This window comes from Haemaphysalis longicornis, unplaced genomic scaffold (genome assembly GCF_048455015.1).
Source record: "Haemaphysalis longicornis isolate Haplotype H1 unplaced genomic scaffold, Haemaphysalis longicornis Haplotype H1 scaffold_2, whole genome shotgun sequence".
Classification (NCBI taxonomy): domain Eukaryota; kingdom Metazoa; phylum Arthropoda; class Arachnida; order Ixodida; family Ixodidae; genus Haemaphysalis; species Haemaphysalis longicornis.
In genome coordinates, this window is record NW_027526295.1 from 33599794 (window position 1) to 33617196 (window position 17403).

The 17403-nt window shown below is 46.5% G+C and overlaps 1 protein-coding gene across 1 annotated transcript in view; it reads left to right on the forward strand.

The window, feature by feature from the left end:
• The window catches only part of LOC144167898 (fibronectin-like), a 103238-nt gene extending 89051 nt beyond the window's left edge, over nucleotides 1-14187 (forward strand). The window contains exon 5 of the mRNA XM_077697034.1: nucleotides 13883-14187. Coding sequence (XP_077553160.1) covers nucleotides 13883-14187 — 305 coding nt within the window. The remainder of the gene's footprint in view (nucleotides 1-13882) is intronic.
• Nucleotides 14188-17403: the final 3216 nt, after the last annotated feature.

Below are 17403 nucleotides of genomic sequence, written 5' to 3' on the forward strand. Positions count from 1 at the left end.
TATTAGCAAAAACCAATTGGATAAATCAACCAGTGCAACTCTTATTGGGGAATCTTTTGGAACACCCATTTTTTCCACAATGCAGAATCCGCCCAAGAGCAGAATCCGCCCAACACGGCAGAACTACTTTTTACATATTCCCAAGGGCTACACATATCAGCAAAAGGCACTTGGACATGTGAACGAGTGAGCGAAATAAGGACGGATTTACAAAAAAATAATTGCCCCCTTTTCCTTGCTTAGGAGTACGATTCCAGAAAATCCCGCCTTGGTGAGCCTTTACACCATGACACGAATGTACTCCTCAAATTGCCAGTCTCTAGGTGCAGCAGTTCTGTCAGGGCGCTGGTAAATCTGTCAGTCGGTCGGGCGGTCGGTAGGTAGGGCGTTTCTCTTTGTCGGTAGTTTGTGGATCTTGTATGTAAAGTTAAAACTGAGCGTTAAAACTAATAAAAGTATCTCTGTAGATTTGCTAAGAGCAGGGTGTCACGAGTTTATTGCTTGAGAATAGTCCGTCTATACTGTCACTTAGCACGAATGTGTGTCGCAAATGGACCTTGTTCGAAAAGGCTTGCAGCATTTGCATTATGCTTAGTCCCAACGTTACTGTATCATTTACTTTCGAAGTGCAGAAACTGTGTACTTCAAAACGGCGCCTTAGTAGGTATGCAGGTTGCTTGCGGTGTACCAGAATTTCTTCCGTGGCGACACCAGTTAAAATTTATCCAGGACAAAGTTAAGATAACTATCTCTGGGATCGAAAGAATACACTGTCTAGAAACAAAAAGGGAGGACAAAACTCGGCCTGTAATCTTTAAGCCACACGAATTCAAGGACGAAAATACTTAAGAACTGCCCCAAACTGAAGGGGACCAAATATGTCAGAGAAGATTTTTATATCACTTCCCGCAACATCAGGAAGCAGCTTTGGGAGAGTTGCAGAGTTAACCTGAAAAACCGTGCAAAATTCTCGCTGGTATATGTCAAGATCAAATTAAATGATACACTCTATATATGGGACGAAGAAAGGGGCGTCAAAGTAGAAGTACCAAAAAACCGCTAAAGCCAAAGAACACAGTTAATCAACGTGAAGTACCAAAGAGCATTCCTGTGATTAATGTAAACACGACAAGTGTGGTGAATAAGACAGTTGAACTGGAAGCGTTTTTACAGGAACATTCACCCGAGATTGTTACCGTTAGTGACACATGGCTTTCTTCTAATGTCTGCAGTAATCGTAGCTTCCTGATAGGCAATGTTGTTCTCCGAAAAGACAAGGTGTCCCGGGGGGGGGGGGGGGGGGGGGCGTTGTAATCTTAGTCAGGGATAATATCCCCGTTACGCCAATGCCTGACGTTGACGGCATAAAATCACTGTAGTGTAAAGCTACGATAGGTAAGCTTTCCATTTACGTGGGAGGAATAAAGTCCATCAGGAGCCGGCTCCGATAGGATAACTGTCCTTTATGAATATATGCAACCGCATCTTCACGACTCAAAAAAATTATTCTGGCCGGTGACTATGACCTTCCTGGCCTTGAGTGGGAATACCTTCAAATAGGAACCACCAAACAAGCCAGCGCAGAAGCACTGCTTGGTTTAACCTATAACAAATAATTCTGGAACCCACACGTGTCACTGCCTGTTCGCAGAATATTCTGGATATAACATGTGAGAGTAATACCATTTTAACGAATGTCCTTCCTTGGGAAGTTACCGAGGGCATATCTGATTACAAGACAACAAAATTCTTTTATCTCTTTCGAGTGTGTATAACGGGAGAGTGAAAGAACGCATATATGACGGGGACAACGCTGATGACGTGAGTGTGCGTGACTACAGGGAAATTTCGTACCCTGTTTTGAACATCTTTCAAATGACAGAATGTTATCAGTTGACAGCTTGTGGATACGTTTTAAGAAAAATGTGGAGCACTGGTTATCTAAGTATATTAGAATTAAAATAAAATTAGTGGATTAACCCTTCAATAACGAGAGAGATCATACGGCTCAAGCGCAAGCTAACAAGACTTCGAAAGCTCAAAAACAAATACTGCTCTCACAGGTATAAGTGAGCTCTCAAAGAGAGCTCACTTGGGAAAGCTTTTGAACTTTAAAACTTTAGTTCGAAATGCTAAAGGTAAATAAATGAATGTTAGTTTACGCAACTTTATAAAAACTTCCCCTGATAAGTTCCGGCGATACTTGAATTCGGGAACTCGCAAACAGTAACTTGCCTCCTGTAGACGCATTACTTATAGCTGACAGTTTAATAATTATGTCCAGTCGGTATTTGCGGTGGATAACGGCATTACGCCCCCTTGAAACCCACCAGTTGCGATAAGAGCACGCTTGATATACATTTAGGTCGAGCCGGAATTCTTTGCTTCTTACACGCCCTAGATATTAAGAAAAATCAAGTGGTCCTGACAACATACCGAATCCTTTGCTTCGAAGATACGCAGAGTGGGTAAGCAAATACCAGCTGCTTATCTACAAAAAACCCTTAGGTACATGTGACGTCCCCAGAGACTGAAAAATCACTATAGTGGTTCCGATCCATAAGTCAGGAAATGAGACCCATCTCTCAAATTTTCGACCCATTTCCCTCACTTGCACTGCCCGAAAGATAATGGAACACATTGTACTGAAACACATATTAGCTTTTGTTGAGGAAAGCAACGTGATCAATAAAAAGTTTCAGAGACATCTACGTTTGTATCCTAAGATGTAAGGCGCGATAGCGATACTTCGACTATTACGGAGCGTGTTCGTACGCAGCTGCTGCATTTGCCATGTATGTTTGACGAGCACGAAAGGTTATCGAAAAGAGAAAGATTATCAACAAGGGTTTTAAATCACCGCGTCCCCAAGAGAGACAGAGGCTCTCTGCACTTCTGCGGCCTAAAATGTGAGCGTGAACGGTGGCAAATGCGAGGTGTTGGTCAGTTTGAGCGAGAAGGCGTCAGTTTCATTGTACCAAAACGATTATTCTGTGATGTCTAGGCCGGCCTGAACAAATTTGCTTTTTTCAAAGAGACAGAGAGAGTGATGATCTTTGTTCGGGATGAAATAGTTGTGCTTTAGGAAAATGGGGAAACGAGAGTCTACGGCACCAGATGCAGCAGCGTCTTCCCTTGCTCTCTCAATCAGCTCGCGCTGATCTTGAGGTAACCAGAAGGACAAACCCGCGTGTCTTGCCTCGAAGAAGTGGAATTCGTTATGTTTGAATTGTTCTCTCTTGGCTACACCTGATGTTCCCTATTTTAGCAGAGTTCTATGTTAATGTCTGATGTTCCCACCGAACACCTGAATGCACACGGATTTCCATGTAACTGTGTTTTTCGTCCACAGAGTTTGTAATTCTTCGGCATTGAGACCTGGTGTTACAAAGGGGAAAGTTTCTGTTACCAGGCATAGGATGATGATTCGTTCCTAACTTTTTTCGAAGAAGGCAATGTGGTAGTCGTGGTCAGAAGGAGTAGTGCGTCCTTCGCTTACAGACCATTGGATCCGGCTGTCCAGGTGACGTTAACTTTCTGCATTATGGATCGGTATATCTTAACTAAGCGCTTGCTATTCTGCCTCCAGAAAACTGTGTAATGTCCTTAGTGAGTCTGTAATGACGTTACGCTTCTACTTGATATTCACACTATTCGGATTGCCGAGAGGATGGCACCAACTTCCATTAATTTGTTCTTCGAAGTTGGAGTGTCACGCAGTCACAAAGATTGCCAGAGTAGCTCGACAATTGAGGCCTGGTGCTTTCGTACATCCCGCAGTCGGTGTATACTGCGGTCTCATGATTTTGAAACTTTCCCTTAATAAACTTGAGCCTGCCATACCGGCTCTTCTTGTGTAGGATCGTATCCATATTTTTGGCAGAGGAGTGTTCTTATGCGGGGTCGCTGGATTGGTGCCATGTCTATCATGGCGGGCGGTGGTTTCCTTTCAAAGGGGGGAATGCCTGTCTTTGGTTTTCTGTTTGGGGGTACACGTTTCTTTTCAAGGGGGTATGGTAGCCCTCCCGATTTAGATTTTACATACGCTTTCTTGTTGCTAGGAGAGTGGTTTCCCTGATATCTTGACATGCGTTAGGAAGACACAACTTGAGGACATATTCATCGTTAATATAACCAACATCCTATTTAGGATGACTGCTACGGGAAGACCTCTCCCATTGACCATAACCCGCTGTTTTTCTGCGTTTCCCGAGTCCATTCTTTGCTTCGAATATTATTTCATACCTCCATCGAGTAAATGGCGGTCCCCTTCTTCTAGACCTATGCATGTTCATTCTGTTGCCCTAGTGGTCCACCCTTTGTTAGATTGTATCATGGTCAAAATTGCGAGCTTCATAACTGCCTTGCATGACGTCGCAATAATGGTGTTTCTTTCTCTTTCTGTGGTGCGGGTAAATTTGTGGTACGGCAGGCTTTGCAATATACTGGTCATGATCATTAGTTGCATGACTCTTATCGTTTATTTTATCTTTTTTCTTGCTGTTCTCTTGGTTGGACGTTCTTCTTGTGAGCAATAATTGGTTAAAGATTTTCTGTTTTGGCGGTTGAATGGGCAAATTCCTGCTCGTTTAGAGTCCTGCTAAGCATTCTTAGAGGCTCTTCTCCTGGAAGATATTCGTAACTGTTTTTAGAGTGCTTTTAGCTTGGACGCGTGGCGCCATCTGTCACTTACCAAACCGAGCTTGCAGTCGAGACAACCGTGGGAATATTCAAAAGTATTCTGAAAACTAATGTGATTAGACTGTTGATAGTGGGCTTTATTTTAGCTATTTTCGAATTCTAATCTTTATGAGAGACCGGCGTTAATCCTTTGTCTCCTGTTTTAGTTAGGTCGCCAACACACTGTTGGCGCCAGGCTAAATCCCGTCGAAAATCTCCCACCTCCCCTCGCGGGAACCGCTGTGTAGATGCGACGCATAGGGGGTTCACGTTGCAGCTTTAGACAGCGGAGGAACGGCGCTGGAACGATGGAGCGGAGCGGCGCAGGCACCGCGTTTTACAGCGCGCATAACGGTGAGGGGACGCGCCGGCGCCAGTGCGTCTGCCGCGGCTATGACGCAACACAATCCAACGCAATCCACTTTAATCCAATTCAATCCAAATCCAATCCAAGCCAAGCGAAGCCAATCCAAGCCAATTTATTCGAATCCAATCCAATGCCCCTCGCGAGAGAGTGTTCGCTATAGGAGAGGAGAGGGTGTGAGCGGCGGAGAGCGCAGCTCACGCGGCGAGGAGAATGGGGGAGGGGCGGACGCCGACAACGCCGAGGCCGGATGCAGGGACAAGGCGAGTGAATGAGATGCAGTCGCATCTAAAAACACGGCACCGTGGCTCATTGGGTAAGGCGCGGCGATGGTGAGCCGAAGGACGCTGGTGGAATTCTCGGCCGCAGCGTCCGTTTTAGATGCGACTGCATCTCATTAACTCGCCTTGTCCCTCCATACGGCGTTGTTGTCCGTGCACACCCCTCCTCCATTCTCCTCGCCGCGCGAGCTGCGCTCTCCGCCGCTTTCCGCCGCTCACCCCCTCTCCTCTCCGATAGCGAACACTCTCTCGCGAGGGGCATAGAGTTTCTCAATGTAAGCTAGTGAGAAACTCTATGGCGAGGGGCATTGGATTGGATTCGATTGGATTGGATTAAAGTGGATTGTGTTGGATTGTGTTGCGTCGTAGCCGCACCACATTGCGTCATAGCCGCGGCGGGGGGTTCACGGCACGTTTCACGCGAAGGGAGAATCAACCTACACAGGGGTTCCCGCTAGGGGAGGCGGGAGTAATTTATCTGATGGTGGCAGTAAACAAAAACTCCACTGGATATTTCGGCACAATTTAAAGATGATAAAGTAGTCGAAATTCTTCCGGAAACTTACACGACGACGCGTAAGCCATCTAGAAGGGTACAAAACGCAAAAAAAAAAATCACACATCATCACGCCGTGAACGATGCCGAGGGTGCGAGGTACTGGGACGCGCATTGTCTCTCGTGTGGCGCTTGTCATTTACAGTGCATTTACTTCACCTCAAAATCATTTAAAACTCACAGTGCATTAGCCCGCGCGGACGATCACGCTCATCACACAGACAATACACAACTTGCGCCACAGAGCTTCGCACCGTCGGCAGCGTTCACGGCGTGGAGATGTGTGTTTAGAACCGTTTTACCAGCGAAAAACGAACAGGGACATAAAAAGAAGTTGACGGGACACTCGCTAGACTTCAACTAAACATCTTTTACTTGAGACATGTAATATGTGAAAACGCTAACAGACAGGGCTAAAAGATGATAACACTAAAAATGATAAAAGAATGATAAACAGGCTAAAAGATGATAACACTTACAAATGATAAAAGAATTATAAAAAACAATCTACAGTCATAGATGCGTACCACCGACACGGCCAAGCTACGTCCCGCGCGTGTTCCCTTGCAAGAAGCTTAGCTCTTTTGCCGTAAGACCGGTAGAATGCACGCTGATTGGCAGCCTCCTTGGCTGCGCCCGTAGCGCCAGCATTTGTGGCACTGTAATGGTCGAGGTTTGAGAGCCTTAACCCGAAACAAAAACGGCCGTACTTTAATTTCTGAGGAGCATAACTATCCCGCTAAGGTGGCAATCGCAGATCCCTTGACACCCTGGTTGCGTTCACTACCTGATTTCACCGATAGACGGAAATGGCTCCAGCCACAGGAAACTGCTCGAGCACCTCCGGAGGAGTCGAAGACGTGCTGACACCACGTATCAAACCTTTAGTGCAAGCGAGATGCGGGGGGATGAAGACGCTTACCGGGACCGATGCGAACATCATGAAGGCAAGCAGATCCACGATGCAATCTTTGTCAGAGGACCGACACAAGATTCCTGCCCAGCCGAACGGCCTCACATCCGTGATTTTCTTGAAATGCGTGGGAACCTCCCCCAGGTCGCTATGGATGGACTGCGGGTTGTGCCGGTGAATGAAGCCGCCGTTGGAAGGGACCAAGGCCACGGGGAAGCCCGTCCCGCGGCCACTCATAAGCTCCTCCAACGGGAGTTCCCGTGCAGGAAGAGATTCCGACCAAGGCGATGAGCCCCGGCCCTCATCCCTTTTTCCGTGATCACTGCCTCGCCTACGTTAGCCACAAACGGAAGAAAAACAAAACCAAGGGGTGAAAAGAAAAACCACAAATCGAAAGAAACAGCTCTCGGTTAAGCACCCCAGAACCTGGCCAAATCCACACGTGGCGTGGTGTCCTCCACATGTGTTGTTGTGGTTGTTGCGCCTTTTGGTATGGCACATACCCAATCAGGGGATCGGCCAATCAACAGAGGATGGTTAAAATGAATGGAATTCTTATCTAATCACGAGACGTTTAGGAAAGATAATTTAGACCGGTTTGAAAAATGTTTGGGAAAAAAGGAAAAAAAAATCCTGAAAAATCAAAGCGAGGGTGACCAATCGCAATCATAAAGAGAATCGTTTTGAATTTTCAATGTAGCGCAAGAGGGCAGAGCATACATCCCGGCGGCAGAACCCAGTTTCGGATGCCCCGAACGATAGAATAGCCTGCACTGTTAGGGATATCCCCAAACTGTAAAGCGGCACCTCCAGGGACTGACGTCTGAGTCGGGAAAAACGTCGGCATGTCAAAAGGTAGTGATCGACAGACTCGTCTTCGTTGCAATAGCTGCACAGAGCTGTTGGCGCCAGACGAGACCTGTGCAAATACCTATTTAACTTGGGTACTCGACAACGTAAGGCTGTAATAATCACCTCTAAGTTGCGTGAAGGGCACCATTCAGGTTTCCATGAGAATTTAAGATGATTAAAATCCCTTAATGATAATAAAACCGATTCTTGCTGTACTTGGAGTTTCAGCATCCTACGGTACCTAGCTGCTGTTATTAAAGGTGTCGGCTCTACGACGTCTACTACAGGCCCAGAAAGTGCTACCCTTGCTAGAGAGTCGGCAGTCTCGTTGAATGTGATCCCTGCATGACCAGGAACTCAAAGAAGGTGAATTTCAGTGAAGTGAGGTGGCAGGAGTGACCGAAACGTCCGCAGAAGGGGAGTGTCTTTAGGGGAAGGAAGGGCTAGGCATACAGAGAAAGAATCGGAAATTATCATTGGAGATGTAATTGACACATCCAGCTTTCGTAGCGCCAGGACAATTGCCAGGAATTCCGCAAAGAATATGGGGATAAAATCACCAGACGAACCGAAAAGGCCCAGTTAGGGGAAAGGGAAAATATTCCGATACCGGATTTTTCTTCTCGTTGAGAGGCATCTGTATAAATTATAGCACCTGGCTGCATAGAGGCCAAATAATCTTCGAGAAGACGATTGAGTAGCCGGGCTGGTAAAAGTTTTGCATTTTTGGGGAAAATGTTCCGGAAATTAATAGAAAGAGATGAACTCCTGTCAGTATATGGAATAATCTGATTGATCTCTCTTCTTCCTCCTCCTCTTGATCTCATTCGGCGTCGTAGCGGGGATTGTCCTTCACTCGTGACACTGGGCCCCCCGGGAAGGGGGGGGGGGGTGCTGCGGGTGGCGGTACAAAGCAGGACGAAATTATTTTTAACATGCCTTGCCTTCTTTTTTCTCGTTTTGTAATGTGAGATCCCCAACTATGGACTGGTAAATTCTCCATGGTCTTAATGGCCGTGGCAAGTGAAGATCATTATGCCGTCGATATGGGCCATAGGGACGAAGCATAATTATTGTTACTGGAGAGTTTACCTTGGAAGTACATTGAAACGTCGGAAGATTTCATGGCGCACCTTGGTTGTGAGATTCCGTCACTCCAGGTTAGGGTAGAGTCAGGTGCCGGAATCACGGAATTAAGTTACCATACGTCTGAAGTGGTGGGCGCCTCTGCCGAAAGCTACCACCAGTTACAGCCTGCAATCGCAGTTCAACTACGATGCCGACAAGACGCAGCCAACCCTGACAGAGCCTTTGTAGCTCAGTTTGCTCAACGTAGTGGAGTCGTAGTCGTCGTCATTATCATCATCACCATCATCATCATAATCGTTGTCGTCGTCGTCGTCGTCGTCGTCATCATCGGCCTACTTAGGTCCACTGCAGGGCAAAAGCCTGTCCCAGTGACTACCACTCGCTTCTGTCCTGCGCTGCCCGAGTTTATTCTGTGCCTCCGAACTTTCTTCTTTTATCTCACCGTCGAGTTAATGGCCTTCTCATTCTAGACCCCTCTCTTGGTATCCTCTCTGTTACTTTAATTGTCCACCGGTCGTCGGTTCGCCGCAGTACATGTCCAGCCCAAGTTCATTTCGTCTTCTTTATTTGAATTATGCTATCTTCTACTCTAGTTTGTTCTCGATCCAGGTAGCTCATATCCTGTCCCTGAGTGCTATTCCTAACATTATTAGTTCTAGGGTTCATGAGCCGACCTAAGTTTGCTTTTTAGTTGTTTAGTAAGGCGCCAAGTTTCCGCTCCGTATGTCACTACCGGCAGTATGTACTGGTTGTGGATTTTTCGTTTGAGTGACAGAGGTAGCTTACTTTTTATTTGTGGCAAGTGCTTGCCGAATGTACCCCACCAAATTCTATTCTGCACCCGAATCCTTTCTCCTGATCGGGATCACCCTTGCATCTTGCAAGATTAACATCGCAAGTGGTTAATCTTAATCGCATCTGGTTAATCGCATCTTCTTTAAAAAGCGCTGTGGGACAGAGAACGCGCCGGGGAGCGTTGCCGCTCCCCCTGCGCGCTCAATGCACCTGCCCACAAACGCCCTCAAATAGCGCGTATGTATCCGCTTCGCTGGTTCCGCGGTAGGATCGAAGCGCCGGCACATTCTACGCCTTTAGGCATTGTATATAAATGTCATGAAATGCGATAGTGCATTAAAGACTGTACCTCAAATCTAAACCGATAACTGTTCAGTCAATAGAAAGCGGTGTTTTTAGATCTACCAGCTTATGCGAATCAGTGGAGCGTGTCACGATTTCTGAGCATACCGATGCTTAGCAACCACGGCTCCATTACATGATCCGAAATGCTGCCTGTTCCGGTCACACCGACGCCGGATACCACGGGAGGCTGCACTAGACAGGTTCCACCATATGAGGCAGGGCTCCCTAGTACACAAGACAGCGTTACCTCACCAGACAAGGATTTGACAACCCTGGTTTAGTTCATTTTACAAAACGCCTTCCAATAAGTACTCAATCACACTATTGGCCTCCAGTCCCCAGTATCTGCATTCCCCTACTGAAGGCGGCGGGAAAATAAGCAATACTGCAGGAGGTGCTAAGAATCTCTGGGTCCGGGTAGGCTTCCAATGGCTGCTTATGGGTTGTATTCTGAGTCCCTCCTCCGCTCCATTCATTTCCTCGACTCGGCTGAGGAAAGGTTTCCGCAATCCCGCGAGGGGAAATAGATATCAAAGCTCTCCTCCGCTGGAGGTTGAAGTGGAGGAACGAATTAGAATACCAGGGTGGTAGGTCGTCTTAAATGGTTGAGTGTTCCCCGTTTATCTGCAAGACTAAATTTTCCCTGGGAAGGCTCCTGAATAGACTCTCCAGACATGGTGGGAACAATTTTGGTGAGCCGGTATATTTTTGTCGCACCCCATTTCGGATCACGAGTTTACCACTTTGCGTGTGACGGGTCATACTGCCCGTGCAGTCCTTATACATGTCGTCTAGGAGTCTTAGGTTGGTCTCCTCTATTCCTTGGTTCTTCAGGGCGTTCATAACTGCGGCTGTGTTAACAGAATCAAACACTTTTTGATAGTCTATAAATGTCAGGTAAAGTGGCTCATTACTGGGCATTTTTGCAATACTTGGTTGATGAAATGGATGTGATTCATTCTGGAGTGTCCTTTTCTAAACGCAGTCTTTTTCGTGGTACAACTTCACTGACGTAGTGATGTACTTTTTTCCGCAGAGGACCACGATGAGCAGTAACAGTGACATGTCGAGAGGTAGTTGCGGTCTACTCTGTTTAACATCATCTCCTAGCCCGAAGAAAAAAATACTTAATAAGATTAGGAAAACCTTCATATGTTATAACATTCCATATAGAAGCGTAAAATAGAGTCGTTGAAAGCATATAGCTGATTTCCAGGTGTATTTCATTCAGCAAGGAACGTTTGTTAGCACATAATGTATTTGTTCGCATGTTATTTGTCGTGAATTTCGATTGTTCCCAATTTCCTTAAGGGCAGAATTTCTAGTAAAGCTGCGTACACACACTCAAACTAACAACTCAATCATTACTAAGAGAAATCTCCTCAGAGCGCTTATGTCTGCTTGCGTGCATTGAAGCGAATGCCTTGAGATAAATACTAACATTTGTTTACTGCTGTAACGTAATTGCATCTGCATGTTCACTGTTATCTCTTTGTTCTTTGACGCGAATTACTTCGAGGGGCTCCTTTTCTGTTACACCGTGTATGTGTCTCTCTGTTTGCTTTCGGTTCGATGTCTTACGGCGCGAATTACGTCAACGAGAAGACTTCCACATGCCGTAGCTTCACCAGAACCACTGTTTTCCGCGGCTCGTGTGCACGTGTTCTATTCTGTGGTCATTGGGAATGCACTATTCTTCCACTTTAAAGTTTCGAATTATTATTATTTGTGAATTTTGTGAAGCGGGCGCCTTTCCCCTCAACATCCCGATTCTTGGTCAATCCCCCAAGTGTGTATGTGCCACAAATAATAGCACAGCAACCATGACAACTTTTTTTGTACGCTGGGAACGTGTGGAGGTAGCAGTGTGCAAATACAGAAAAAGGGTTGAGATTGCGGAGCATGCCGGAGCCACCTATAGATCAAGAAAGTCGTATTTCGGAGGAAGTGTAGGGTTTGCAACCACCTGACTGGTTCCGCGCTGTTGAACTCATGTGCGTTTGCACGAATTTTGCAGAGCTTGTGTTTGCCCTGAATTTAGTGTATTCTCTTGTCTACTTGATTGCAGATGCTTCTGGTTAGATTCGCTTTAAATCTGGCTTCCGTCGCTATGCGCGGCCGTGAAACATCTGCCTTATATGGGTACCTGCAGCCCACTCCGGCGTGACCGGGATCGACTGCGCGCGCAGCGCGGCTCGAGGACTCGCCGATTGAGCAGACATCGATATTTAACACCACGTCCGCCTACCCGCTCCGATGGTCGGGTAGGGATCAATTCGTGTCCTACAGGGACATAACAAATCACTACCGACTGGGAAGGACCTGTTTCCTCCACGCTCATCCGTCACTCAATAAGAGGCCGCTTGTCGTATGGCAACTACTTCGGACGAGTTCGTATCTAACCCGTTTACGCACAGCTACTGATACCCATTGCAATAATGAGACAAGTGCCACAAATTAAGGGAAACGGAAGACCTAGGACATATAACATGGGCTTGCCCGCAGTCGGCTACACCCCCTCGCAGAATCACTCAGGCGGAGAAATGGGAGACGGTGTTGCTCAGCTCCGACCAAGTGGGTCATGCCTGGACCATCCAGCTGGCAGAGGACGCTTCTAGAGTGTAAGGGCTCTTGGCCGACGCCTACGATTATGAGCTTCTCCCAGTAAACTTATTTCTCGCTCACTCTAGTTTACTTGACTCTGGTTTTCTAGTCGTTGTGTTTGAGTGTATTTCACCATGCAATAAAGAAATAAAAGTTGACGTAGCTCATCACTCTGCATAATTAACGGAAAACGCGCTTGCTTGATAGGCGCGCTGAGTCTATGGTTTCTTCCACGGCACACTTCTGCCATATGATCATTAAATCTTAATGACGTCTGTGACAAAAATGATTTTCGCCCTGATTGGTATCCCCACCTTAATAGTTGTTCAATGTTACCCCCGTTTAATACTAAGTGTACTTAGTTCATTGTGTTTAGTTTTGGTTTTTAGCTTGTAATCAACTCATTTGTATGTGAACCTATTAGTTGTAAATATGTGTTGTAAATATTGTTTTTTACATTGACAGGTAGTGAAATAAATACCACGTTGAAAAATAGTTAGCGGAATTGATTGAGCACTGGGCTGCTACCGTACAGACCCGGGTTCAAATCCTATTGGATCGCACACGTGTTTTGCCTCTCTACTGCGGCGGCCATTTTCATGATTGGACAACTAGAACAACAACGGCGGCGCTTTTTCACAGAGTGGGCATTTTTAGGATCCCGCCTTACAGCATTCAAAGCTGAGAGTTGTACCAACAAATAGCACTCTTTTTAGCTCACTCTTCTAAAGTTTGACTACTACGTTATTCCTGAATGAATGTGCAGACGCTTGATATCCGTACTATAGCCGTTCAGTCAGCTGTTGAAACTCGGCAAATAATCAACGTCAATTCGCGCTTCGAACGCTATTGTATGTACACAACAGCGTGCATTCATGTACAGATGCAGTTGGCTACACGCGTACATAGGTTCAGGTGTGCGTTGGTCTCTCACAGGAATATACGAATGAATAAGTGAGAGCATAGCACTTGGCAACAGCTGTTTTATAAACGAGTGAACATAAATGTTCCGAATCAATCCGCTCTTCACCACCGTGAAAAGTACCACATTCTTGTCCTCATTATATCAAACAACCGGTTAGTACGCAGTGAAGCAAGATGGCGAGCACTGTCTTCCGTACAGTCAGCTACCGAGATCTCTTCCGTCAAGAACTTACCGATCACTGTCTCTTGTAAGGGGTGCGGCTCTGGTGTGGTTTCGTCTCTGGATGCTTCCGTCCTGGCGGTGGAGGGCATAACTCGAAGAGTATTGGTAGGGAGTCGTTATGTGAGCGCGCAGCAGTTCATGACGGGATTCCAAAGAAGGTTAGGGTGTGGATAATCGTAGGGTGCACCATGACGCCGATAAGTGTGCGGGAAATTTCATTCTGTGATAAAAGTTGATAAAACACTCTTGCTTACAGGTGCGCCGACTGATGTACAGCTTGTTGCAAAATGTGACCACTTCATTCGTGCTTCATGGAAGTACAAGGAAGATAACTTGGACGGGTTCGAGGTGACGCTGACAGAGAAAATAGGCAACATCAGCGAGAAGATGACCCTGCCTGCAACCGATCGCTACGTCGTCTTCAAGATTGACCCGTGTCGCCGTAACTTCAACTTCACCATCCGGTCTTACGTGTACATGCAAAGCCGAAGGCACCGGAGCGAACCAGTCGAAAGGGCAGTAATGTCGTTTGGTCAAGGCAAGTACACAGGCGTACTCTGAGTTGCATGCAGCATCCCATTTTGTTAGCTGGTTGCGCATTGCACTTCCATTTGTAAATCATGTATCACGGCTCTGAATACGGTTGTAGTTTGATATAAATTGCGAGTGCATAATAGGAAGCATATATTAAAAAAGCCTTTGTTTTTAAATTGCACTCACTTTAACAAACCATAATCTCCACCTGTAATAAAGAAACGTTTTACAGTTGCTTGGTCCGCAAAAAGTGGCATTCCTAGCTGTGCTCGCGTCGATTTAATTGCCTAAACACCAGGCTCTCGTACCTGTCATGGCACCCAATAGCTCTGACAACGGCCTTGTGCATGGGCAGCTGGCCTGCCCGTCTTAAGTAGGAAAAGAGGAATAAAAACCATTGTGAATACCGGAGCAGTTATTACAAGTTGTAAATGGGCAACCAGGTGTGACGCAGTGAAGGTCCAGGAAAGGTTCTTCTCAAAATAACGTTTATTGGCGAGAAATTCTGCTCCGCAACAAACCAGAAGAATATACAAACGTCGAGTAAGATGCCAATAGAATGACGTCCATTGTCCAGCGTCGGTGAATCGAGTGCAGTGCCATTGGCTCTGCATGCATTTATCTCAGAATGTTCTCCTTTCAAGAATCTCCGAATGAGATTTAAATGATGATCTCTCAAAAGAAACCTTTAGTTACAATAGGATGGCCTTTCCCCATCAAACAAGCTTGCCCGGCGCGGAATATGACAGAAGGAGCAAACGGGAGCTTCGTTTGAAACACAGAATAACTGGGTGGGGCCGCGCTCTTGTAACGAAACAAAAAAACATCATCTGAGATGAACTCCCCCCGAAAGGCATTGCCGCCGACCATTTCCTGTTCCATCTATGAAGACGATGTGCAAATATCTTTTAAATCCTGTAACCTGTCAATATGCGAACGTCAAGTACAGCTTGGTGTTAAGAAACTTGCTGGCTGGGCGGACCTTAACGGGTTTAAACTAAACCCGGCCAAAAGTACTTGTGTTGTGTTCTCCCGCAAGCGTGGGATTAACGCGGACCCTCATATTACACTTAACTGTGCACCTATTCCTGTGAAAAGGGAGCACAAGTTTTTAGGTGTCATATTTGATGAAAAGCTCACGTTCATCCCACACATCAAAGCACTTAAGCATAAATGCCTCAAAACACTAAACATCCTCAAGGTACTCTCCCACCAATCCTATGGTGCAGACAAAGAGCTGCTTCTCCGTGTCTTTACCGCCTTGGTCGGGTCTCGGTTAGACTACGGTAGTGTCGTGTATGGGTCGGCATCAAAAACCGCACTAAAAATGCTTGATCCAGTGCTCCACTTGGGCCTACGCCTTGCGTCTGGTGCGTTCCGCACTAGCCCAGCCCAGAGTCTGTACGTTGAAAGCAACAAATGGTGCCTGGATCATCAACGAATATACATAGATTTATTATATGCTGTCTCATCATTGAGTAACCATCCTTTTAAACCCATCCTCAATGATACATCTGCAACCCAGCTATTCTCGAATCGGCCATCTGCTTCTTTGCCCTACTCACTCAGGGTGAGAGAGGAAGCTTCAGGTCTTGCTGTTGGGTTTTTAGATGTATGCACATCATCATTTTTTGACGTTATGCCACCATGGAAACTGCAGCCTGTCTGTTGTGATGTTTCTTTTATCAAAATGGATAAAAACAGGGTTCCAGGTGCTGCGATTCTGCAGCACCTCTTGTCCCTGCAGGATAAATATAAATGTGCCGAATTTTACACTGATACTTCGAAAACCTCAACTATGGTGTCTTGCGCCGCTCGTGGTCCTAACTTTAATTCTTGCATAACCATGAGCGTACTTACCACTATCTTCTCAGCAGAAGCCTATGGCATTTTAGTCACCGTTCAGCACATTCTGGAAAAAAAATTCCCTCGCACTTCCCTGAGGGGGAGAGTGTGTAAGTGCGAATGCACGGTTGTTGATTGCGCGATTACGGTGGATATCGTGATCTTGGAGTGGAGAGGAGGCGCCCAACACCCGCAGTCACTGAGCGGAGAGAGGAGGAGGAGAGTAGCGCCCGCCGTTACGGCGAGGGCTACACGAGCGCCCTCACGCGTCGGAATGCGGAGCGCCCGCTACGCGAGCGAGAGCTCTCCCGCCCGAAGTGGAGAGGAGGCGCCCAACACCCGCAGTCACTGAGCGGAGAGAGGAGGAGGAGAGTAGCGCGCGCCCATCTCCCCCCGTTGCTAGGGAAGACGAGGAGGAAGACGAGGAGCGCGCGCACCCGCAGCTGTTGCTATGCGGACAACGGCGGCGGACGATTCAGGCTCGCTTAAGAAGTGCATTCGCACTTAAAACAAATTCCTAAATCCGTCATCTTTACAGACTCTTTGAGGGTTGTGCGTGCATTGTCTTCACACAGACCCACGAAAAACGACATTGTCAATCTTGTCTTTAATGCAATAATGTCCATATATGCTGAAAATTTTGAACTAATCCTATGCTGGGTTCCAAGCCATGCTGGAATCGCGGGGAATGAGACCGCGGATCGAATGGCTGCCGCTGCTGCACTTGCAAATACAGTGGACATAACAACAATACCTTACACTGACCTCAAGCCACACATAAGACAACACCTTCGCAAAACATGGCAAGCCGACTGGAGTACACGGACAGACAACACGTTACACATAATAAAACCACACCTAGGACGATACACTAGTGACTCACACAACAGATTCATCGAAGTTGCCCTAGCTAGATTACGGATAGGCCACACGCACGCGACACACTCCCATCTGCTCACTGAATCTCCAAGAACCCTGTGTAGCAGGTGTGGGGAGGGCCTGTCTGTACTTCACGTCCTCATTACATGCAAAGCACTCCACACAACTAGACGCAAGCACTTCCCTCAACTCTACAGACAACACATTCCACTACACCCAGCATTGTTTTTAGCGGATAATCCTATGATTCCTCTACAACACACTTTCAAGTTTCTTAGTGATATCAAATTTTACAACTTATCTCATATCACGCGTAGTTTTTGCACCTAAGTTCATGCTATTTACTATCACACCCTGGCCGTTTACACCAGCCATCCTCATTGTCTTTTACTGATTTTACTGATTTATTTTTGCTTTTGTTGAGCAATTTCAGTATTTACATCCTAATCCGTCATATTTAACCATTGTTTTGGCGCTCTTTGCCCTAGTTGGCCTTGTTCCATAAACATCCAACCATCA